Source organism: Lithobates pipiens, unplaced genomic scaffold, assembly GCF_037356315.1.
Source record: "Lithobates pipiens isolate NorthernLeopardFrog02 unplaced genomic scaffold, aLitPip1_a1.2 Scaffold_8, whole genome shotgun sequence".
Classification (NCBI taxonomy): Eukaryota; Metazoa; Chordata; class Amphibia; order Anura; family Ranidae; genus Lithobates; species Lithobates pipiens.
This window is the reverse complement of record NW_027507903.1, coordinates 590,518,642-590,544,137: the sequence shown is the minus strand read 5'-3', so window position 1 is coordinate 590,544,137 and position 25,496 is coordinate 590,518,642. Positions and strand designations below refer to the sequence as shown.

At 44.3% G+C, this 25,496-nt stretch overlaps 1 protein-coding gene across 1 annotated transcript in view; it reads left to right on the top strand.

Moving 5' to 3' along the window:
• The window catches only part of LOC143962290 (uncharacterized), a 315,099-nt gene that overhangs the window by 176,370 nt on the left and 113,233 nt on the right, over window positions 1-25,496 (top strand). Inside the window, 1 exon segment of the mRNA XM_077471593.1 lies at window positions 18,627-19,458. Within this exon segment, the coding sequence (XP_077327719.1) occupies window positions 18,627-19,458 (832 nt within the window).

Sequence of the window (25,496 nt, the reverse complement as noted above, 5' to 3'; positions counted from 1 at the left end):
ATATATAAACAACAGCATGTACTTCTCTTTTTTCCGCATGAGTTCACTGTGCATAGGGGGGGATGCTCCCCAACAGAGCCCCGCTGAAAACAGGGGTGGAGCACGGGCAGTGCCAAAATGCCGCTTAAGGCCCGCCGGACTAGGATATGTGTCACAGCGTAGCGGATAAATGGCAGAGGGGGTGAAACAATACACAGTGGAGTCATGCAAAGATCTAAGCCAGGTGAAGGAACAAAACAAAGCCGGCATAGCATAGAAATCTTAAACAATAAACTTAATCAACAGTGCAAAGATAATATCAGATTAGAAGCTCAATATGGTAGAAACCTGGTTGATCGCCAATGGCGCGAGCGTGCAACCGAAAAAGAGAAGGTCACTTGTTGAAAGGCTCGCGGAGTCTATTGTCCGGACCCTTCTGAACCGGCATAATGTCGGCTCCCGGTGTGTATTGATATAAAATTCGGTAGCAGGAATGAAGGGGAGACGAGGCAAAGCACCCATGAGCACGGGGAGCAGACAGCTAATACTTAGCACATCATGGCTTGCAAACCAGGTAGAAAGGGGGAACAAGGAGAAAAATATCCATCCGTGGTAAAGATTAATAGAGGATTTTCAGTGAGGGATGTTGCGATGCCGATGGTGATCTGGATCCGAAGCTCGGAAGCGTTTAGGTGAATCCTTTCTGGGGCTCCTCTGGTCGAGAGCACGGAGAGATGAGGCAGACTTGGAAGGAGTAGCCGGAGAAGGATCTGAGCAAAGTGAGCGTAGAAAGGCTTCCGCTTCAGAGGGGTCCTGGAAGGAAAGTTGCTCCCCTTTAGGGGACTTGAGACGAAGCACGGCAGGGTATGCCAAGGAGAATTTAATTTGTAGTTTAAACAGTTCCGAGCAGATCGGTTGGAAAGCTTTCCGTTTTTTTGATACTTCGATAGAGTAGTCCGCGAAAATTAAGATCTTGACCCCATCAATCTGCACTGAGGAGGATTGCCGGAATGCTTGTAGGACAGCAGCTTTGTCCGCGTAGTTCAGGTATTTGGCAATGATGGGACGGGGAGTTTTGCGGTCCGGGTTGAAGGATCCTATGCGGTGGGCCCTTTCCACCATGAAGGGGCCTGTAAGGCCGAGGGCTTCCGGGATACGCCAACGAAACGCAGATTGGAGCGTCTGGATCTGTTCTCTAAGTCGTCCAACTTTTGGAAGACATACTGAAGCGCTTTTTCCTGAGACCGCTCAGTGGCTTGGGATTGATACTGATCATCCTCCACCTCAGAGATTCTATGTTCAAGGTCATCAAGTCTGGTAGCATGCTCTGTGATTTGGGCCTTGAGTTGTTGCATCCCAGCCTGTATAGCTTTTTCCACAGAAGCTGTGATCATGGGAGACAGCAGGGCCGCCACAGCCTGTGCTATGCGACTGGTGTGTCCATCATCCCCCGGGGACGGCTGGTGTGCATCTCCAGTAAGGTTATGAGGGGGTTTTATGGTGTGCCCACGGTGATGTGGTGGGCCTGAGATAGCTGGGGGTGTTGGGGTGGCAACCCCGCTTACCTCCATGTCTGTGTCCGGCCGCTCTGCGGCTGAGGCCTGAAAAGGTGGGGCGGGCTGCGCCGGAGCCGAGTAGGCCGAAGCCGGGGGCTAGATTTGCGGACGATCCGCGGGCGCCGCTGCGGCCGCATACGAGCGGGATCCCGTCTTTTCAATGAAGCGATCCATTAGAGCGGGGATCGTGGGGGACCACCCGGAGCCTAGATGGGGCACTGGGGCCGCTGTGGCAGGCTTTGCAGGCCGGTTTGTGGGGCTCTGGAGCGGGAGCTAGGCGGGAGCGCAGCTAGCTCATACGGCGCCGGAACCGGAAGTGGAAATGCCTTGTTTACATAGGCATCTCCTTGTTCTGCCTCTCCACACCGCAATCGCGGGCCGCCGACAAACATCGAGTTTGCGGAGCCCGCCAGCACATTCCCGAGGCACGCGGCAGGCGTGCACACAACCTACTAGGCCGCAAATTCAAAGGGACGTACGGGTACGACAATTTCCCTGCCTGTGCCATTCTGACGTATATCGGCGTGCGGCGGTAGGGAAGCAAGGTGCGTGCTACTGCAACTTTAACTCATGTTGAATGTTGCCTCAATGCTTAAAGGTTACAAAACTCCAATGGCCATGCTTTGCAATGCATCACAACATGTGGTAATGCATGCATCACCACATGTGGTAATGCATTAAAAGTGGTGCATGTTGTTTTTTTGCACATTGTGTTGCATTGCCACCCATTTATGTTGCAAAAAAGCACACATTAACAGACATGTGTTAATGCAATGCCCTAGGGCTTCAAGGTCCTAAAGGGCCCTTAGCCATTAAAGAGGAAGTAAACCCCGATGGGTTTACTTCCTCTTTCATTCCCTGCAAAGACAAAGCATAATGGACTATTATGCATTGCATAGTAGTCCATTATGTGTCACTTACCTGACACAGGAGCCAGCGAAGTCACCGCTGTCCCCTGTAGTCAGGTGCATCCATCTTCTCGGTGGGGTCTCTCAGCTCCATCGCTGTCATTCTGCGAACCCGCGATGACGTCACTCCCGCGCATGCGCATGGGAGCCGACACGCACGGCATCTCCGTCGTTGAAGATGCCGCGCTCAGTGCGCCTGCGCGCTGCTGTCTATGGCACATGCACCGTAGACAGCAGTGCCTGTCTTCGAGCAAATATCTCCTAAACCGTGTAGGTTTAGGAGATATTTCTTGGACCTACAGGTAAGCCTTAATCTAGGCTTACCTGTAGGTCAAAGTGTGTTGTAAGGGTTTACAACCACTTTAAGTATATATGTACCAAAATAAACATAATATGAGTGTAAAGGACTTCCTGACCCGAGCCAGACTCGGGATTACCGCTAGGGGGGTTAATAAACATGAACTGCTGCTGGCAAGTTTTACACTGCTATATCATCTGCAGTCTTTAAATTCTTAAAAGAGAGTTTTAGATAAATTGTCTGGTGACAGGACATTTTTCTATCAGGGAGAACAGGGGCAGCTTCAACAGACTAAAGGTAAACCTCTCTGCAGGACAAAACGGGTCTATTATTGGTTGATTAACCACTTGCTTATAGGGCACTTAAACCCCCCTCCTATCCAGACCAATTTTCAGCTTTCAGCGCTGATGCATTGAATTGAATGACAATTGCACGGTCATACAACACTGTACCCAAACAAAATTTTCCCCACATATAGAGCTTTCTTTTGGTGGCATTTGATCACCTGTGCGATTTTTGTTTTTATTTTGTTATAAAATTTTAAAACGGGTAATTTTTGTCCATCATTGATGTACGCTGATGAGGCGGCACTGATGGGCACCAATAGGTGGCAGTGATGGGCCCCGATGGGTCGCAGTGATGGGCACTGATGGGTGGCAGTGATGGGCACTGATCGGTTACACTGATAGGCAGTACTTCTAGGTGGCACTGATTGGCACCACTTGTGGGCATTGATAGGTGGCACTTGTGGGCACTGTCAGATGGCATAAATGAGGCATAATTGCCTCTTCATTTTCGGGGCCGATGCCCCTTTAAGATGAGCCGTGATCAGCTTTTTTTTTCTCCTCCGCTGTCAGCGTGAGGAAAAACAAACAAACGATCACAAGCTTTTGTTTTGATCATGTGATCAGCTGCCATTGGCTGACAGCTGATCACATGGTAAGGGACCGGGACCGGCCCCTTACTCAGATCAGTGATCACCCGAGATCCACTAAGGTTGGGTTCACTGAATTGAACCAAAACAGATCCCCTTATACCTAATGGTCAGCTAACTGCTACTATGGTAATTACATTTCTCTGTAGGCAGTTCCTCTGTGAATTTTTTTTTATGTTGTGCAAACCAAGTTTGATGCACAAGGTAAATATCAATTTAGCATTACAAATGGTTGTCATTTATCTGCAGAGACAGAACAGTATGGTTACACAACTCGTGGGATCATGTAACTGAATTTTGAAGAAGATCACAAAGCATTGCTCTACCACCTCCAGTATCTCTTATCATTGATAATATATGTAGAGTGTCACCTGTTTTTTATGTTAATTATGAGAAACAACTGCCATTCATTTTCAATGAAGGTACACTCCTATAGTCTTCCTTCTACATATTACAATGTTAATGAACTTGTCCTGACTGTGATTGTGATGAAGAGCTGAACAAAGAGAAGCTGAAACTATCTATGTAGACTGTGAAGATGCCTTTTGTTAAGTAGATCACACCTTTTTAACCAATGGGAAGTGAGCACATGTTACTGAATGGCGGTCAAATAAATAAAAGTTGAAGCTGGGCTCAGTCGCTTACAAGAACTGCTGGTGAAGGGAACTACTAAGGAAGCTACTAAAGGATCCTATACTACTTTATACCAGGTTGGTACACTTTTTATGATTGTACACTTGTACAGTTTAGATGATTGTATGTGTTTATCTATGAACAATGAACCATGATCTATGGTGTCAGCAGGTGGAATACATTGCAGCACTTTTTTTCTGCCAGGTTTCAATACAAAAAAATACAAGCAACAGATGAAATAAAACAATTATACAGTATATATTTTACATAGTAGGATTTTTTTTTTTATGAGAAATTTCTACACAACAAAATTTCATAGTATATGCATTTTTTCATATAAAAACTAAAAAGTATTAACTCTTTAAATATATTTGTGACTATTTCATCTTGATAATTATGTTGTTTTTGTGATACATTTCTTGTTTGTGTGACACCCAAATAGTAAATGTAACATTTGTGCATCAATAAGCATTTATGGGTTTTACCATTATATATATATTGATATCCATATACCATCATTTTATAATGACATAGATTCATACTGGAACTTGTGACGGTTTTGTTATGTGTTCCACAGGTAACTCTGATTCATAAGGACCAACAGTCTTCTCAAATTTCTGTACAAATTAAAAATGCATATACGTTCTATAGCAGTGATGGTGAACCTTGGCACCCCAGATGTTTTGGAACTACATTTCCCATGATGTTCAACTACACTGAAGAGTGCAGGAGCATTATGGGAAATGTAGATCCACAACATCTGGGGTGCCAAGGTTCACCATCACTGTTCTATAGTAATAGAAATATATCTGCATGTATGCCAATTTACTAAAATTTGTTTAAGGTTATTGCAGTTTAGAATGGCCGCACAATAAATTACCAGTCATTTGCTGAAGAAATACGTGAGCATAAATTTGTTTTTGTTTTTACATGACTTGCTAATTGAAGTAACATTCATACAACTTATTGGGTGATAATTATCAAGTGTTTTAGTAAATCAGCCTCACTTTATCAGTGTTAACATTTTTGTATACTAATAGCTTCACTCATATAACATTGTATCACATTACTTGTAACATTCATATTTTAGAAAGTTATACATCACTGTTTATTCATGATCTTACCCCTCACCTTTATACTTTCCCATTTTACAAGCATTTTACTATTAGGTCTCACCTGTAAGAATAATATGCTGTATAGAGAATATTGTAAAAGAGCTCAACCAAATATATACCAGTCCATATTAAATAGGTATAATTACTGAAGCAAGGTGGTGATACATTTACTGAGACAGTTAAAGTTTACAGTTTAGTTAATACTTTTGGCAACATAGTGTAGATGAAATGGTGAATAAATGTTTTGCTTGTTTGTATTAAACATTATTACACTGTATTTTGGAACCCAGGATCAAAGGTTGATAATTGTTTGCACCTCAAAGCTAAAAATAAGTTTCACTGAAAGTAATCTACAAATTTATTATACAGCATTCACCCAGTACCTGTCACCACCTGTCACATCCCATCTGAGTACCTGAATACCTGTCCCAGCCCATCTGAATACTCGAGTACCTGTCACAGTCCATCTGTGTACCCAAGTACCTGAGTACCAGTCAAAGTCCATCTGAGTACCCGAGTACCCGAGGACCTGTCACAGCCCATTTGAGTACCCGAGTACCTGTCACAGCCCATCTGAATACCCGAGTACCTGTCACAGCCCATCTGAATACCCGAGTACCTGTCACAGCCCATCTGAGTACCCAAGTACCTGTCACAGCCCATCTGAGTACCCGAGTACCTAAGTACCAGTCACAGGCCATCTGAGTACCCGAGTACCTGTCACAGTCCATCTGAGTACCCGAGTACCTGTCAGTCCATCTGAGTACCTGAGTACCTGAGTACCAGTCACAGTCCATCTGAGTACCCAAGTACCTGATGCACTGGCCTGTTGATCGATCAATCAACTTGGGTACAACCAGTCTGCTGTATTCTCTCTTCTCTTACCCTTTGTCGCAGGAAAGAAATTTGCACGTGTATGGCCTGCCTAAGTTGAACAAAAATATAAGAAATAAGAATATAATTTTTTTTAAATGTCTAGAAAAAGGTAACAAGCTTATAGAAGCATGTTTGCCTCACCATGTGCTTTCTGCAGCTTTCTGCAGCTTTCTGCAGCTTTCTGCAGCACATGTTTGAGCCTTTTTTTAAGTGCAAAGGAAATGATGTGTCTTAGGCTCAAAGGCAACCTGTCTAAATATATTTAACCCTTTCATGACTAAGCCTATTTTTGGAATTTGGTGTTTACAAGTTAGAATCCATATTTTTTGCTAGAAATTACTTGGAACCCCAAACATTATATATATATTTTTTAGCAGAGACTCTAGAGAATAAAATGACGATTGTTGCAATATTTTTGGGAAAAGGGACACTTTCATTAATTAAAAAAAAACGAAACATTAAAATTAGCCCAATTTTTTTGCATAATGTGAAAGATAATGTTACGCCGAGTAAATAGATACCAAGCATGTCACACTTTATAATTGCACGCACTTGTGGATTGACGACAAAGTACGGTACTTAAAAATCTCAATAGGCGACGGTTTAATTTTTTTTTTTACGGTTACCAGGTTAGCGTTACAGAGGAGGTCTAGTGCTAGAATTATTGCTCTCGCTCTGACGATTGTGGCGATACCTCACGTATGTGATTTGAACACCGTTTACATATGCGGGCGCGACTTCCGTATGCGTTTTCTTTGCTTTGCGAGCTCGCGGGGACGGCGGGCGCTTTAAAAAAAAATTTTTTATTTTTTTATTTTATTTATTTGAAAATGAATAAATAGTTTTTTTTATAAAAAAAAAAAAAAATTTGATCACTTTTATTGCTGTCACAAGGAATGTAAACATCCCTTGTGACAGTAATAGGTGGTGACAGGTACTCTTTATGGAGGGATCGGAGGTCTAAAAGACCCCCCACCCCTCCTTTACACTTCAATGTATTCAGATCGCCGAAAACAGCGATTCTGAATACCGTATATCTTTTTAAAACCGGCGCCATTGGCAGCCGAGTAAACGGGAAGTGACGTCATGACATTAGTTCCGTGTTTACGATTATGATACTGGAACGAAGCTGATTACAGCTTGGTTCCAGTTCCTCCCCAGCAGCTGGCAGTGCCGTATCTTGAATTAGTGCTCCCGATCGAGCGGGAGCACCGGTAACAACGGCGGGAGGCGGCGGGAGGCGGCGGGAGGGGAGGACGTCCCCTCCCTCTCCTCCTGCATAACAGCCGAGCGGCTTTTAGCTGCTTTGGTTGTTATGGCTGGATAGCCAATCGCCCGCTGAATAAAACGGTACCAGGATGATGCCTGCAGGTGCGGGCATCATCCCGGTATACCCCCCGGAAGCCGAGTACACACATCTGCGTATGCTCGGCGGGAAGGGGTTAAGAGTATATGAATAAATGTATGGCAAACATTGTTTACTTTAGCTATTTTCCTCATGGGAGGGGCAGAGGTGGACTGACAACTCATGGGGCCCCCTGGGCAATAGGAGATCATGGGGCCCCAGAGTTTAAAGATGATCACTTCTTTAGAATGTCATTTTTGTTACAGCATGTTCTATATATGCTACAGATGCGCCACTTTACAGACAGACTGAGGGGACCCCCCAGGCACTATATTTAAAGGATTTTTTCTTTTTTATTGTTGCACTTTAACCACTTCAGCCCCGGAAGATTTGGATACTCAATGACCAGGCCATTTTTTGTGATACCACACTGCGCCGCTTTTACTGACAACTGTGCGGTCGTGCGACACTGTAACCAAACAAAATTGATGTCCTTTTTTCAGACAAATAGAGATTTCTTTTGGTGGTATTTCCTCATCTCTGCATTTTTTTTTTGTGCTATGAACAACAAAAGAGTGACAATTTTGAAAAAAACACAATATTTTGTACAAATATCTCCATTTTTTTTCCTCAGTTTAGGCCGATATGTATTGTTCTATATATTTTTGGTAATAAAAATTGCAATAAGCGTATATTGATTGGTTTGCGAAAAGTAGGGGAAAGATTTATGGCATTTTTATTATTTTTTTACTAGCAATGACAGAGACTTTTATTGGGACTGCAACATTATGGCAGACAGATTGGACACTTTTGAATTTTTTGGAGCCATTGACAATTATACAGCGATCAGTGCTATAAAAATGCACTGATTACTGTATAGATGTCACTGGCAGGGAAGGGGCTAACACTAGGGGGTGATCAAGGGGTTAACTGTGTTCCCTAGGGAGTGATTCTAACTGTGGGGGGGAGTGGACTGACTGGGTGAGGAGAGAGATCGTTGTTCATACTGAGTATGAACAAAGATCGCTCTCCTGGGGGGCGTGTCCGGACGTGGGCGGCGGCGGACGTCTTCTCAGGGATCTCCTGATCGCGCTGTCAATCCACCACCATCCGAGCCTTAATCGAGCTCCAACATCCTCCTCCACACTTCCCCGGGCTCCCCGGAGGTGCCCCGAGTTGTTGGTGCCCAGGATTAAGAGACACAAGCGGAGCGGTCTGTCTCCTGTCCCTCCGCGGCCGCCGCCATCTTGGTACTCCTCGGCCGCCGCCATCTTGCTGCTCGGGGGCCTACATGAGACAACACCCCGGAGGCAGAGGTAGGGGACTCTGAATGACCCCCATCCTTGAGCGGAGACCTGCGGGACACGGCCTAGAGGCCTCGCTGGGTCCCGGACCCTGCCTAGTGCGGCCTAGTGCGGCCTAGTGCAGCCTGCTCATCCCCGCTGTTTCCTGGAGCGGCATCCCCACCAGAGGACGCCGCGATCGGCCCAGCACGGGTCGCCTCTCCGCACTTGCCCCATCGGCCTTCCTGACTCTAGCACCAGCCTGAACTGTCACTACAGCCCGTGACTTGGGGATTTTGCAGGCGGTGGCTTGCTTCTTTTTCTGTACGCTGGTCTCCCTCCACTATTAAAAGCCCAGCTTCCCCGCCACATTGCCAAGCTTCTCTCTGCCTACCAGTGGGGGGTTTGTGGGGCTGCGGGGGGCACTTCCTGTGTGGGAGGCCGTTCTGCGAGACCCTAGGGACGTTTCTGTCTGCCCCTCGGCAGCTTCTTTGGCCGGGGGGGGGCGGGGGGGACGCCTGCAGAGAAGCCCCTGCTGCCCTTACCATGATATTACCCTGCTCTGGTGATTACGAGTTCCGGATGGCTGGGTGAAGATAATCCACGGGGGGGCCCCCTGCCTGACCCGGACCATACAGGCCACAACACAACTCCACCAGATGTGAAATCGGCATGAACACTCCCAAACGATACAGGACACGTTCAGCGACCCATGGGACCCACAGTAGACCCTCACAGCCTGGTATCCAGCGTTTCTTCAGCGGGAGCCAGTGTGCCTCCCCTGGTACTACTGCCACCGTGCCTCGGGGGTCGCACACAGAAACAGCCCCCCCTGATACTCTGACGTCTTCCGCTGCACCTGCCTCGGACCCCCTCTCAGGGGCCCCAATTGTGCCGCGGTCTGAGATGGCCGGCTCTGCCCCCGACCAGGGAACCCTGGATGATGACCTTCGCAGAATGCTGCGGGCCCTACCTACGAGGGCGGATATTGAGGCCCTCCCCACGAGGGCGGACATTGAAACCCTGATCCTGCGGATAGAAGAGGCGCACAGCAGGGACATCCAAGAGGTGAAAACGGAGCTGCACGCTTTAGGAGACCGGGTGTCCTCGGGGGAAACCCAGCTTACCTCACTGGAGACTAGGGTGCAAGCTCTGGAGCGTGCGCAGGATTCCCAGGCGGCAGTGGCACAGGAGATGCAGCTTCATCTGGAGGAAATGGAGGACCGTAGCCGCCGTAACAACTTGCGACTGAGGGGACTCCCGGAGGCTACAGGCCCTGAGGATTTGGGTGAGACTGTTACCGCTATCTTTCACAGGCTCCTGGGAACCACGCCTCCCTCTCTGGAAATTGATCGGGTTCACCGTGCGTTGGGCCCCAGATCTACCGATCCGGCAAGACCCTGTGATGTTCTGTGCCGTCTCCACAGATATGCACAGAAGGAAGTACTCCTGAAGAAGGCATGGGAACATGGGGTCATTGACTTTGATGGAGCGCAGATCCAGATACTCCCAGACCTATCCAGGGCCACCCTACAACGCCGTGCCATGCTGAAACCGGCACTTGAAGTTGCGAGACGCCATGGTTGCACATACAGATGGGGCTACCCACTCACAGTTATCTTCCGCATGGATAGCGGCTCCACTGCGCACACCAGCGGATCTCCCTGCATTCTTTACTTTCCTGGGGCAGAGCCGGTCCCAGTGCCGAACTGGCTAGCGAGGATCCAGCGCCCTGCAAGCCGTATAGGCCCACCGTCAGGCAGACCCGCCTTACCAGCTCGCTCCCGGAGGCCTCGGGTCGGTCCCGTACCACGTCCACATCTGTTAATGGATCACGTGAGGCATGACTGCACCCTTTAGCTCTTATGTTGTCCTGCACTGGTTGAACTTTTCACCCCTTATCAGCACTACTCTCTTTTGACCGGATTTCCCCTCATCTGGACTTTGCTCCTGCCCTACGGCCGCCACGGCTGCTACTGCCATGCAGGAGAGAAGCCGCGCCTTGGCGGCTCCGGACATGCCTGCGGGTATGTTCACGTCTGTCGGGGTGGCTGCACCACCCTATGCAATACTTCCCAGAGGCAATGACGACCCCCTGGACGACCGGGGCGGCCTCCAACCTCGGGGCACCTTAGGACCTATCTGCCTGGTCCTCATGACTGTTACGCCCCTGAAGTTGTCCGGAGTTTGGCGACCTCCCAGAACTTGTGTGGGGATCGGGTGGGTCCCTGAAGATGGTTCTGTGCTGCAGTTGGGTGGTGACCGGGGGGTGGTGTCTGACCTTGGGGTGTGGGTGGTTGGGGCCCCTCCCCCTTTTTTTTTTTCTCCTCTCCTCATCCCTCCCCCTTTCCCCCCCTATCCCTGCCTCCCTCCCTCACCCCCCCCCGTCACCCTCATCCCGCGATTTGATAGTGTCTCCAGGACGGTGCAGGGGAAGCTGTGCCAAACTGATGGACTAGAGGGAATGTTGGTTAAGAGATGTTTTATGTTTTTTTACTGTTTTGCTTTAACTAGTTTGTTTTGTCATCAGCCAGTGTAGTGACTCTGTAGGTCTTTATACAACGTTATTTCTTGCCCAGTTCTGTGATATGTTACGTTTATAAGATTCTTGGGAGTTTTCTATTCTTCTGCCCACATTAGTCCTGCCCATACGGGCATCATTTAACTGTTCACATCTACACATGCACCTAGGGCCTGGGGCTCCGGGGGGGCTGGGGAGACTCCCCGCTGGCCCGTGTTGGACACTCCCCCACTTAGGTTGACGCTTTTCATCCGGGTATACCTGGTGGGCGTTGAAGCAGCCACTAGCTGCATTCTAGTTCTCCAGCTCCGCTGGACAGTGCTGGCTGAGAGTCCTTTCCCTCTCGGTCACACCCCCGTACGTCCCTTACCCCGTTAACTTACCCCGTTAACTTAGTAATACTACTCTCTACTGATACATTCTCCCACCCTCACGTCTTTCCTCCCCTCTTCCACTCTTCTCCCCCCTCCCACTTCTCCCACCCCGTCCCGATCATGGATGTGCTCAACATTGTTACCCTCAATGCGAAGGGACTTAACGTCCCCGAGAAGAGACGCATGCTGCTAAAAGACATGAAACGACAGAAAGCTGACATTGTCTTACTACAGGAGACACACTTTATTTTGAAAAACCGATACTACCCGACAGTCTACCACTCCACGTACACAGAGGCCAAATCTAGAGGGGTCTCCATTCAAATAGCGGCCAGAGTACCGTGGACCCTGTTAGACTTAACAAAGGACCCGGAGGGACGGTTTTTATTCCTTAAAGGCCTGATTGGTGGTGTGAAGGTTACCATTGCAAGCCTCTACGCTCCCAACAGCAGACAAGACCTGTTTGTGAAAAGACATTTAGACTTACTTCAAAACTTTACGGAAGGCCAACTGATCATAGGCGGAGACCTAAACATCCCCTTAATACCTGCAGAGGACACCTCTGCGGGGCTGTCCTCCATCCCCCGCGGTGTGAGGAAGGCTGCCCACGCAGCCTTGCATGCCGCACAGCTGATTGATGTGTGGCGCCTCTTCCACGTCGGGGAACGGGATTATACCTTCTTTTCCAGACCACACAACGGGTACTCCTGCATTGACTACTTCTTGCTGCCACACAACCAACTTCCGGCTGTTAGGGGGTCCACTGTCGGATCTATCACGTGGTCTGACCACGCCCCAGTTACACTACGCTATGCTTTGACCGACTTTTACAGGAGACAGAAGAAGCCTTGGAGACTCAATGAGAGCCTCCTCCAGGATGCCGATGTACTGACGGACGTGACAACGGAACTATCCCATTATTTCCACACTAACAATACCGGGGACTGCGATACGGGCCTAGTTTGGGAGGCACGCAAGGCGGTGATCCGCGGGGTGCTGATAAAGCACGGCGCACGACTTAAAAAACAGCGAACCGCTCAACTGTCCGAGTTGCTCGGTAAACTTCAACTTTTAGAAGCAAAACACAAACAGACACCGACCACTCCCTTAGGTAGTGAGCTGGATACGATACGCACCCAGATAAACGATCTCCTCCACTTTAAAGCTAAGGCGGCGCTCCAGATCTCCCGTAAGAGAATCTACGAGTCAGGTAATAAATGTGGTAGATTACTCGCGCAATCTCTGAAAGCCCAACGGGAGGCATCTTATATACCTCACGTTCTCTCTCCTTCAGGAACGCGAGAGACGCTACCCCAACAAATTACCAATGCATTTAAGTCCTTTTACGAGAATCTCTATAACCTAGACGCAGCCCGTCCCCCCCCAGTACACATAGCCGATTACATAGCCTCTTCCAAGATGCCCGTCCTGCCGACGGAGGCGAGGGGCGTCTTGGAGGAACCTATTACATTGTCCGAAACACAACTGGCAATAGGTAATACCAAACGAGGGAAGGCCCCGGGTCCTGACGGCCTAACACTACAATATTATAAGTCTCTACTCCCATCACTTGGACATCATCTACTTCACCTTTTTAATGATCTTGCTAAGGGGAGCAAGCTCCATGAGGCCACGTTGCAGGCTCATATAGCGGTGATCCCTAAAGAAGGCAAGGACCCGTCTCAATGCGGGAGCTACCGTCCAATTTCCCTATTGAACACAGATCTTAAGCTTTTTACCAAAATCATAGCTACGAGGCTGCAGTCACACATCCCCGACCTGATACATCTTGACCAGGTAGGCTTTGTCCCCACTAGGGAGGCTAGGGATAATACCACCAAAGTCCTGAACCTGTTACATGCTGCCACCTTGGAAAACAAGTCGAGTATCTTTCTCAGCACAGACGCTGAGAAAGCTTTTGACAGGGTGAGCTGGGATTTCATGTCCGCCACACTACGGCACATAGGACTGGGTAGCAACATGTTACGATGGATCCATGCAATATACACAACACCGTCGGCCAGGGTCAGAGCCAATGGGGTACTATCAGACCCCTTTCGGATTACAAACGGGACACGACAGGGCTGCCCGCTCTCACCCCTCCTTTTCGCGCTGACACTCGAACCATTCCTATGCCACATTAGATTAAATCCGAACATCACTGATATTCCGGTTAAATGTGCCCAGTACAAAGTGTCAGCCTACGCTGACGACTTGTTGTTCTCACTCTCCAACCCGGTGATATCCCTCCCGAATTTGATGCGGGAATTTGCAACCTATGGGACGCTCTCGAATTTAAAGATTAATTTCGGCAAGTCAGAGGCGATGGGCATAGGGATACCGGTGGCGCAGCTCAGCCACCTTCAAGCCAGCTTTAATCTGAAGTGGACAAACAATGCCCTGAAGTACCTAGGTACATACATCCCTCATACTCTCTCGAAACTGTACGAGCTTAACTTCCCACCATTATTATTGGAAATAAAATCACTTCTGACCCAGTGGCAATCGGGCATGCACTCCTGGATAGGACGTTGCAACATCTTAAAGATGTCTATCCTCCCAAAAATCCTCTACCTGATGCAGGCTCTTCCCACACACATACCAACCGCATTCTTTAAACAGGTACAATCTGCATTCACAGAATTTGTCTGGGTGAAAAAAAGACCTAGACTTGCTAATAAACTCCTGGTACTCCCCAAATCGCACGGCGGACTAGCCCTACCGAATATTCGAGCCTACTATCAAGCTGTGCATCTGGGGAGGCTCATAGATTGGTGACCAATCAGGAAACCAAGCTATGGGCCAGGCTGGAACAATCCCAAAGTGTGATCCCACTCAGGGGGGCGCCATGGTGCTACCCAGCACTGCCAGCGGAGATAAAACACCACCCACTGATTGGAAACTCGGCGAGGGTCTGCGCTCGAATAATTTCGCAAGCGTCCCTCACCTCCTCTAACTCACCCCTTTACCCTATTATAGGCAACCCCTTATTTACTCCGGGTCTATATGATGGAGGTCTTCGGGGTTTGGGGGAAGCGGGCCTACATCAAGCCTCACACTTTAGTTCGGGTGGGCGCTGGAAAACGATGGCAAATTTCCTAGATCCTACGGGACCGTTCCGTCTGGACTTCCTGAGGACACTCCAACTAACACATTTCCTATCTACGATCCCACCCCCCAACTCAGACGCTCAGGCGCTCACAGCCCTGGAGGTGCTATGCACTGAGGCGGGTGCCCTTCCACACACACTTTCACTGACCTATAACCTTTTAAATGCTCCCTCAGCGGTCTTTATTCCCCCGGGAATACTCAATTGGGAAACAGAGCTAGCCTGCCAATTCAGCGACACCAAGAGACAGCGTATTCTCCGATTTACACATAAGTCCTCAATCTGTGCCAAGATCCAAGAGACGAATTACAAAATTCTCTCACGGTGGTATAGGACCCCTTCGCTACTCCACCAGCTCTACCCAAATACGTCAGACCTATGTTGGAGATGTCACACTGACAAAGGGACCATGCTACATATTTTCTGGTCTTGCCCTAAACTTACACGCTTCTGGAAAGTGGTACGTGAGACAGTACAACAATTCACGGCCCGGCCCCTCACAGACGACCCAGCATTCTTTCTCTTACACGCCTCTGATATCCCTGACAGGAACTACAAGAAATCAGTGATTCGCCACCTGCTTGATGCCGCTAAGGCCTGCATACCACTCCGGTGGAAATCACCCCTTCCGCCGACCATTGACCTCTGGCTTCGTAAGGTGGAGGACATCAGGAAAATGGAGGACCTTATCCTCACAGCACAAAATAGAGAGGAGACCTTCACTAAAACCTGGCAGGGCTGGACTGGGTTTATATACTCAGCTGAGGGTCGGGCCCCGAGAGGATCTGACACAGACACATAATGCAGCAGGCAGGGACAATGACTTGTTGAGTATGGTGGCCATAGATAAAGGCCCCGTAACTGCAACTCCGACTGGTTATCTGAGCACTCCATGATCGAGTAACACACCTGGCTGCCCCCCCCCACCCCGCTCCCGGTACCTCCCCATACCCGACTCACCCCCCCTTTTTTTCTATTTTTCCCTCTGTCTTTCCCACTCCTATGATTCATCTCCCCCCTCCATATATTGGAAGGGGTTCCAATGTAGATACTAAGTTAGTTAAAAAGAAACTGGGAAATGAGACCGCGAGATGATGAGAATTCGTGTTTCCACATGCTGATGTTTTTTCTTTTTACTATTGAGGATAAGGATAGCAGAGAATTGATGATGTATTACCTTTACTGCCTTTCTCTCTGTACGATTTGTGGAAAGTATGTAACCTGTTGGTCAATGTGGACGCATTTCCTGCTACAAATAAACAATTAAAAAAAAAAAAAAAAAAAAAAGATCGCTCTCCTCACCCCTGACAGCACGGAGATCTGTCTGTTTACATTGACAGATCTCCATTCTGTCTCTATGTGGCGTGATCGTGGGTGCCTGGTATTCCTAGTGGTCAAAAGGCAAACTGACGTACAGCTACAGGGGAGCCAACCTGCCGCAGTATAACTGCGGCGGCTGGACGGGAAGGGGTTAAGCATCATTAAAATCACTGTTTCTAAGATTGTTCTTATTATCACTGCTTTTAATTATTGCTTTAAAAAAACATTTAATTGATACATGTCCCCCAGGGCAGTACCCAGACCCCAATACCCCTTTTATGGCGAATTACTTGCATATAAGCTTTCAAAATGGGCATTTTTGATTTTTCCTGTTCAGCTCCCATATACTTCAATTGGGTTTACCTTTCGGGTTAGAACTTTTCCCCTGTTCAGGAGTTCTGCAGCAAATCAAACAGGGGATTGTTCCTTTCATCTCTACTAGTAAATACACTTCACTCAGTCTGCATTGAGTAAATAAGGACAAGGATCTGTATTTGTAGATATGTTTAGATCCATCAAAGACAGGATCTTTATTTATGCTTTTTGCATTTTAGGTTAAAATATCTCTGTAAATACAGAGATATTCTGGGTAGAAGATTAGCAGGTACCTTGGTTGAGATGTATATGAATGATGCTTGCAAATTTTTTTATGGACCTAGATTAGAGATAATTAGGGGAAATAATGTGTCTGGACATAATTTTAAAATTGATGTTCAATTTCAAGAATGGGAGGTTATTTAGTGGTGTGGTAAGCCAGAGGGTGAATGCTGTATAATGAATTTGTAAATTACTTTCAGCGAAACGTATTTTTAGCTTTGAGGTGCAAACAATTATCAGCCTTTGATCATGGGTTCCAAAATACAGTGTAATAATGTTTAATACAAACAAGCAAAACATTTATTCACAATTTCATCTACACTATGTTACCAAAAGTAAAGTTAGTCTGTAGGGTTAAATATTGAGTTGGCCCACCCTTTGCAGCTATAACAACTTCAACTCTTCTGGGAAGGCTGTGCACAAGATTTAGGAGTGTTCATAGGAATGTTTGACTATTCTTACAGAAGCTGAAGGACGAGAAGGCCTGGCTCGCAGTCTCCGCTCTAATTCATCCCAAAGGTGCTCTATCGGTTTGGAGTCAGGACTATGTGCAGGCCAGTCAAGTTCCTTCACCACAAACTCACTAATCCATGTCTTTATGTACCTTGCTTTGTGCACTCGTGCGCAGTCATGTTGGATCAGGAAGGGGTCATCCCCAAACTGTTTCCACAAAGTTGGGAGCATGAAAATGTCCAAAATGTCTTGGTATGCTGATACCCTAAGAGTTCCCTTCACTGGAACTAAGGGGCCAAGCCTAACCCCTCAAAAACAACCCCACACCATAATCCCCCCTCCACCAAACTTTACACCTGGCACAATGCTGTCAGGCAAGTACCATTCTCCTGGCAACTGCCAAACCCAAACATGTCAATCAGATTGCTAGACAGAGAAGAGTGATTCATCACTCCAGAGAACATGTTACCATTGCTCTAGAGTCCAGTAGCTGCATGCTTTACACCAGTGCATCCGATGCTTTGCATTGTATTTGCTGATGTTAGGATTGGATGCAGAGCTTGGCCATGAAAACCCATTCCATGAAGCTCTTCATGCACTGTTGTTGTGGTAATCTGAAGGCCACATAAAGTTTGGAGGTCTGTAGCTACTAACTCTGCAGACAGTTGGTGACTTCTGCACACTTTGCGCTTCAGCATGCGTTGACCCCACTCTATCATTTTACGTGGCCTACCACCTTGAGGCCGAGTTGCTGCTGTTCCCAGTTGCTTCCACTTGGTTATAGTACCACTAACAGTTGACCGTGGAGTATTTAGTAGCAAGGAAATTTCACAGATGGACTCATTGCACAGGTGGCAACCTATCACGATACCATGCTTGAATTCCCTGACCTCCTGAGAGTGACTCATTCTTTCACAAATGTTTGTAGCAGCAGTGTGAAAGCATAGGTGCTTTCTTTTATACACCTGAATGCAATGATTTGGGGGGGCGGAGGTCCCAATACTTTTGGCAATATAGTGTGTGATTATTAGGAAACAATACATTTCGGTCTACAGTTCCAGAACGTTATTCTCAAGTTGGTGTTAATCTTTATTCAAAATTTATTATATAACAATTCACTTTTATATTCCTATACAGATATCTTCCATAGACCTTTACGACCCATGAGAAGTCGATCTTATGACCCATAAGAAATCCTTTAGCAAAGCTCATTAATTAATAGAAAACTAACACAGGAGAAAAGACATTTCAAGGCACAGAATTTGACAAGCAATTTTTGAAGAAGACATATCTTTGCCTCCAGTAAAAGATTCACACCGCTAAAGCATGTTTAAATGTACAGAATGTAATAAGTATTCCTCATCAAAGGGGAATTTTGTTATACATATGAGGACCCACACAGGAGAGAAGCCATTTCAATGCTCAGAATGTGATACGTGTTTCTCATCAAAGGGAAATCTTACTAGACATAAGAGGACTCACACAGGAGAGAAACCATATAGATGTTCAGAATGTACTGAGAGCTTCTCGCAACCGGAACATCTTTCTTATCACCAGAAGAAGATTCACCAAGGAGAAAATGCATTTAAATGCACAGAATGTGACAAATGTTTCTATGCCAAGTCAAATCTTATTAATCACCAAAGGATTCACACAGGAGAGAAGCCATTCCGATGTTCAGAATGTGACAAATGTTTTGCCGAAAAATCTGCACTTAAGACACACCAAAGGATTCACACTGGAGAAAAGCCATTTATGTGCTCAGAATGTGACCAATGCTTTAAACAAACTACTCATCTTATGCAACACAAGAAGATTCACACTGGAGAGAAGCTATTTAGATGTTCAGAATGTGACAAATGCTTTGTGAAAATTGCTTATCTTAATTTACACCAAAAGATTCACACGGGAGAGAAGCCATATAGCTGTTCAGAATGTGACAAGAGCTTTGCACAAATGAGATTTCTTGCTATACACCAGAGGGTTCACACGGGAGAAAAATCATTTAAGTGTTTGGAATGTGGCAAGTGTTTTCAACAAAAGACCGGTCTTACTCAACACCAGAGGATTCACACAGGAGAAACACCATATAGATGTTTGGAATGTGGTAAGTGTTTTACAAGAAAGGAAAGCCTTACCCAACACCAGATGATTCACATAGGGAAATAAGCCAATTCAATTAGTTTAATATGAATGTTATAAATATTTCAGATATGGTGTATATCTACTTAAAAGCAACACGTCTCACACAGGAAAGAAGTAATTTGAAGGACCAGAATGACAAAGAATGTGTTAACTGTAGTGCTCCAGTAAGATAACGAATATTGATAATTTTTTAATAAAGTATACATTTCATATGTAAAGGGAGCACATTGGTTTTATGTTTAAACACTGCACTGCTTCACAAAATAACCGCTTACAGTGACAAATACAGTCTATTGCACTCTATGCGGTGTCTCTTCCCAGCCACAAATGCATGGAATTCCCTCTAGTGCATTTGAAATATTTTTTTTTCTGGTTTACTATCTCATGAACTGACATTGGATTCCACTTTTTAGAAATAAACAGTTATACCTAACCCAGCTGTATTTGTTTCAGAAGGTTCCATCATTATGGTTTTATCCACCTTATCCTCTACAGGCCTCTATGGTTGAAGTATAACTTCATGTGTTTTGTTTTGATGACATTTCAGTAACATTACTTTTATTTGCATCAGCATTTCTGAGATCCCTGAGTGACATAAATTGATATTATTTTTGATTGGTCATTTTGATGTGGTGGATATTTAGCCAAACAAGGTGTTTGACACATAGAATTACCTAGTGGACATCACGTATATTCATGTACATTTGGAGTTCTTCAGAGGCTATGATTACATTATTGCCAAGACCACTTGAATACACAGTATAACATATCTTTACATATTGTGATATACTACCATATTGATATGACAACTAATGCCGCCTACACACGAGCTGACTATTTGACAGACTTGGTCCGGCAGACTATCCGACGGACTTTGCAGCGGAGGTCCGCTGGACTTTCAAACGAACGGACTTGCCCACACATAATCACTCCAAAAGTCTGATGGATTCGAACGTGATAACGTATGACCGGACTAGAATAAGAAAGTTCATAGCCAGTAGCCAATAGCTGCCCTAGCGTCGGTTTTCGTCCGTCGGACTAGCACACAGGCGACCGTATTTTTCAACCGGACTCGAGTCTGTCGGAAAGATTTGAAACATGTTCTATTTCTAGGTCTGTCTGACTTTTAGGAAAGAAAAGTCCGCTGGAGCCCACACAAGATCGAATTGTCCAACGGATTCCGGTTTGCCAGACCTAGTCCGTTGAAAAGTCTGATTGTGTGTACGCGGCATAAGAGACATCTAATTGGTATGCAAGATTGCTTGACAGCCTTGGATGGCTGCTGTGTGTGAAACTAATGTAATAGGAACTGTTTAGTGACATTATTTAGCTTACAAACTGAAGTGGCTTTCATGAATTTATAAATCACTGTTAGAGTAGACATGATATATATTTTATATGGAATAATATTTCCATTATATCATATGTTCTTTTGGAATATTACTTACTCACATGTTTGACGTGATCTCTATTATAGATTTTATACATATATTGTTGTTCCAGAAATCTTACTAGAGTTCTTTTCATTTCTCCACGTGTGGCTGTGTAATTGTAATTGTTTTTAACCACTTCCCACCCGGTCTATAGACAAATGGTGGCTGGGCGGTGGTTTTGTTATTCTGAGTGAATGTCATATGACGTCCTTCCAGGAAGCGGCGATCCCAGGGTCACACAGTGGAACAAATTGTCACCGGCCATGTCCACGGGACACAGTCGATGACTGATTACAGTACCGTCCCACTGTCAGTACCATGTGACTGCCGTAACGAATCCCAGCAGGTCAGATGACAATTTTACACAGTGGATTGTTTCCTTTCTAGCCATCCAATCTGTACAATTGCATTGCTAGCTGTGATTGGTCAATTTGATCACATGGTTCAAACAGGGCCAATCCCAGTCAATCTGTACCATATGATTAGCTTTGGTCAATCACAGCTAATCACATCAAAACAGACCGAATGTTTAATTCGGTAAAATGCTTGCTTATAGCAATGTAATGCACTGCTATCTGCACCGGTCCCAGTGTGTTAAAAAAATATAATTAATATATATATATATATATATATATATATATATATATATATATATATATATATATATATATATATATATATATATATATATATATATATACATTTTTTTCATACTGTCACCAGCCAGTGTGTCTGATCACCACCACACCAATTATACGATGACACTGTATTGTACTGGTGAAAGTTTTTTCAACTTCTTTATTTTCCCAAAAATGTTGACAAATTACAACTTCAAAAAACCTGCCATACCCCTTACTAAATACCTTGGACTGTCTAATTTCCAAAAAGGGGTTACGTTTGGGGATATTTGTACTGTCCTGGCATTTAGGGCCTCAGTACATCAGGATTGATCAATTTTTTAGATATACAGGTATATACCATAGTTTGTGGACTCTATAACTTCCACACAGACTAAATAATATACACTGATTTTAGTTATTTTTACCAGTGAAATGTAGCAGAATACATCTGAGCTAAATTAATGGAGAACAATTATTTATCTGCAAAAGTTTATAACAGAAACTAATTTCAAAATGTTAAGTATATTTAATTTATTTAGCAAAAAATAAAATAAAACCCATTGGCGATTAAATACCACCAAAATAAATCTCTATTTGTGTGAAAAAAAAGATAACATTTTTCTTTGGGTACAGTGTTGCAAACAATTGCAGAATTGTCATTCAAAGTGTCACAGTGCTGAAAGCTGAAATTGGCCTGGGCAGGAAGAGGCTAAAATTGCCCCGTATTGAAGTGGTTAATTTAGATATCTATTTGTAGGAATATGTGTTTTTGGCATGAGCAAAAAAAAGTTTTTTGCATTTTTTGTTTTAATTGTAGATCTAGATTGCTGTGCATTGATAAGCCATTATACACGTTGATCCTATTAGAAGTACTGTTGTATGTCCCTTGTCTTTTTTTTTTATTATTCTATAATAAAAATATGTGAATACAAAACAAAACAAAATTATCTTTCAGTGAGGCAGTGCAAAATTATTTACATGTAAAAAGATGTAAACTGTAAAAAAAAGTTGTGTCACTTGTGCCATAATAAAAACATTTTAACACCTAATCTATCATGTGGTATAAAAATAGATATAGAGTGCTGTATATTGATAAGCCATTACACATTTTGATCCGATTAGAAGTACAATTTAAAAATGTCTGATTTTTTTCCATTTTATAATAAAAATACATGAATAAAAAACATGGTTTTACAAAAGTGTGAGTGCATCTGTCTTTTTCAATGAGGCAATGTAGATGATTTACATGTAAAACTAAAAAAAACTTGTGCCATAAAAATTCCTTTGTCATAGTGACTTTTTATATTTACATTTTCTTTATTTAGAGGATCTGCTTGTGCCTCCTGCATAAGGAATTCCACATTTACACCTTTGTTATCTACCAACACCCTGATCGCCCGCTATGTGTTATGGCACTATTCCTCTATTATGTTTAGTGGGATGTACATAAGTGAAAGGGGAGCATAACATGTAAATATTTCCATACATGTAAACCATTTAATATACATGCATGTAGAGAGATTTCTATACCATAAAATATTTTAAAATATTTTAGAGCTTTTTTGTACTTCATTCCAATAAATTTTGAAAGGATTTAGGATGTAGAAAAGTTTCAAGTGTTCTACCTAAAAACGCGTAATGTTCAGGAGAAGTGCTACAAAGCAGTTGATAATAAAGCCAAAGGAACATACAATTATGAGACAACAGCAACACATATTGTATACTAAACTTAAGCAATGCAGAGACTAATGAAAATCTGAAACTAGTTAAAGCTGTATATATTAAAGCAGATTTGAACATCTAGATAAAAGAAGAAAAATCACAGTATAGATTTACATTTTGTACAGTAATTTTTAAAATTCCTTTGTTAAGGTGACCTTTTATATTTGCATTTTCTTTGTTTAAAGGATTTGCTTGTGCGTCCTGCGTATGGAATGCAAAATATAGTTCTCACATGATTGTTATGTATCCACACCCCTGATCCCCCACTGTGAGTTTCTGTATCATTTTACTATTACATTTAGTGGGACATACATAGTTTAGAAGGGAATGTAACACATAAATGTATAACATATATATATATATATATATATATATATATATATATATATATATATATATATATATATAAAGGCCAGTATGGTGGCCTGAATTTATGGGAGGAGCCTGGAGGGGTATTTAACCAGCCGTTCGGCTGTGTTCCTCATTGGTTCCTGTGCGTGATACCCACCCTCCCATCCCCATTTTAGGGCATTTCTCAAGGTATTCATACTCCTCACAAGAGTACTCATTTCATCTCATTTCATATTCATTTCATTTAATTTCTCATTTCTTATCTAGGGTATGCCCCCTTATTTTGGTATACCATATGTTAGACCAAGGCACACTTTCAGGTTCATTTCAAGTGGTAAGTTTATGTTAACCCTGTATGTCATCCTTATGCGTATCAGCCATAGGGCTCTAAACCATAAATATCTATCTATCTATCTATCTATCTATCTATCTATATATATATATCGAAAAAAATTGTGAAATCCCAGGCCTTCTTCCATCGAAAAAATTCCACTAACTCGGTGCTATGGAGCTGATAAATCCAGCAACAACAAACACCAGATAATGATCACAGTGCTTCAATGATCAACAGCAATATTAGAATGTCAGCTGCTATCTCCTGCTTAAAGCGGGGTTCTCATTTAAACAAAAAAACAAATTAAAGTCAGCAGCTACAAATACCTGCAGCTGCTGACTTTTAATAATCGAACACATACCTGTCCCAGGGTTCAGCGATTTAGGGGATCGAAGCCCTGCTCGTTTCCCCCTCAGTTCGGCGGCGCCAGAATTGTAAATGTGGGCGCCCGGCTGTGGCTTCACAGCCAGGCACCCACTGCGCATGCGCAACCATCTGGGACCTGTCACGTGTTCCAGATGATTGACAAGAGGGAGGGGACAGAGCTGAGCCCTTCCTCGCTGAGGGGAAGTGAAGTCAAGAGCCAAGGCACTGAAGGAGGCAGACTACAATGGACCCCCTAGCAACAGCCATTTAGAGGTGATAAAAAAAAAAATTCCAAATGTTTTTTATTTATTTTTTATTTTTTTTAGGCACAGTCATGATTTTTTATTTTTTTTGCGGGTTGGAACACCACTTTAAATAGCAATAACTTGTCAAAATAACAGTTCATACAAAATAGTAAAATGTCCAAAAGTTCTGTGACAAACCTCTCCACAATGGCCAAAACCAAAGAGCTGTAATTCATCTCTCACAGTTGAAGAATACCTATGATAAAAATGACAGCCCTCTACATGCTTTTACCAATGGCAGATCCCAGTACAACTCCGACACCCTCCATGGCGTGGATGACAACCGATGATAACATATCAAGGCTTGATGTGTTTTACTTTCTGGTGAGTGAGAACCCCTAAGGGGCGTGTGACACATGGCATGAGAAGTCTGGTGTGAGGTGCACATCTTTAATACCACATTAAGACCCCCATCTGTGCTTATTTGGACTTTTCTCCATATACACATAAAACACCACTCATTATACGTTATAACAAATACTTGAGAGAATTCTACACTATAAAACATATTGACGTACTTGGCATGTTTTTTTGTTTTTAACCACTTACAGACCAGACCATTTTGCTGGTCAAAGACCAGACCACTTTTTGCGATTCGGCACTGCGTCACTTTAACTGACAATTGTGCGGTCCTGCGACGTGGCTCCCAAACAAAATTGGCGTCCTTTTTTTCCCACAAATAGAGCTTTCTTTTGGTGGTATTTGATCACCCCTGCGGTTTTTATTTTTTGCGCTATAAACAAAAATAGAGCAACAATTTTGTAAAAAATGCATTATTTTTTTACTTTTTGTTATAATAAATATCCCCCAAAAATATATAAAAAAAATGTTTTTCCTTAGTTTAGGCTGATACGTATTTTTCTACATATTTTTGGTAATAATTTTTTTGTTACTAGTAATGGCGGCGATCAGCGATTTT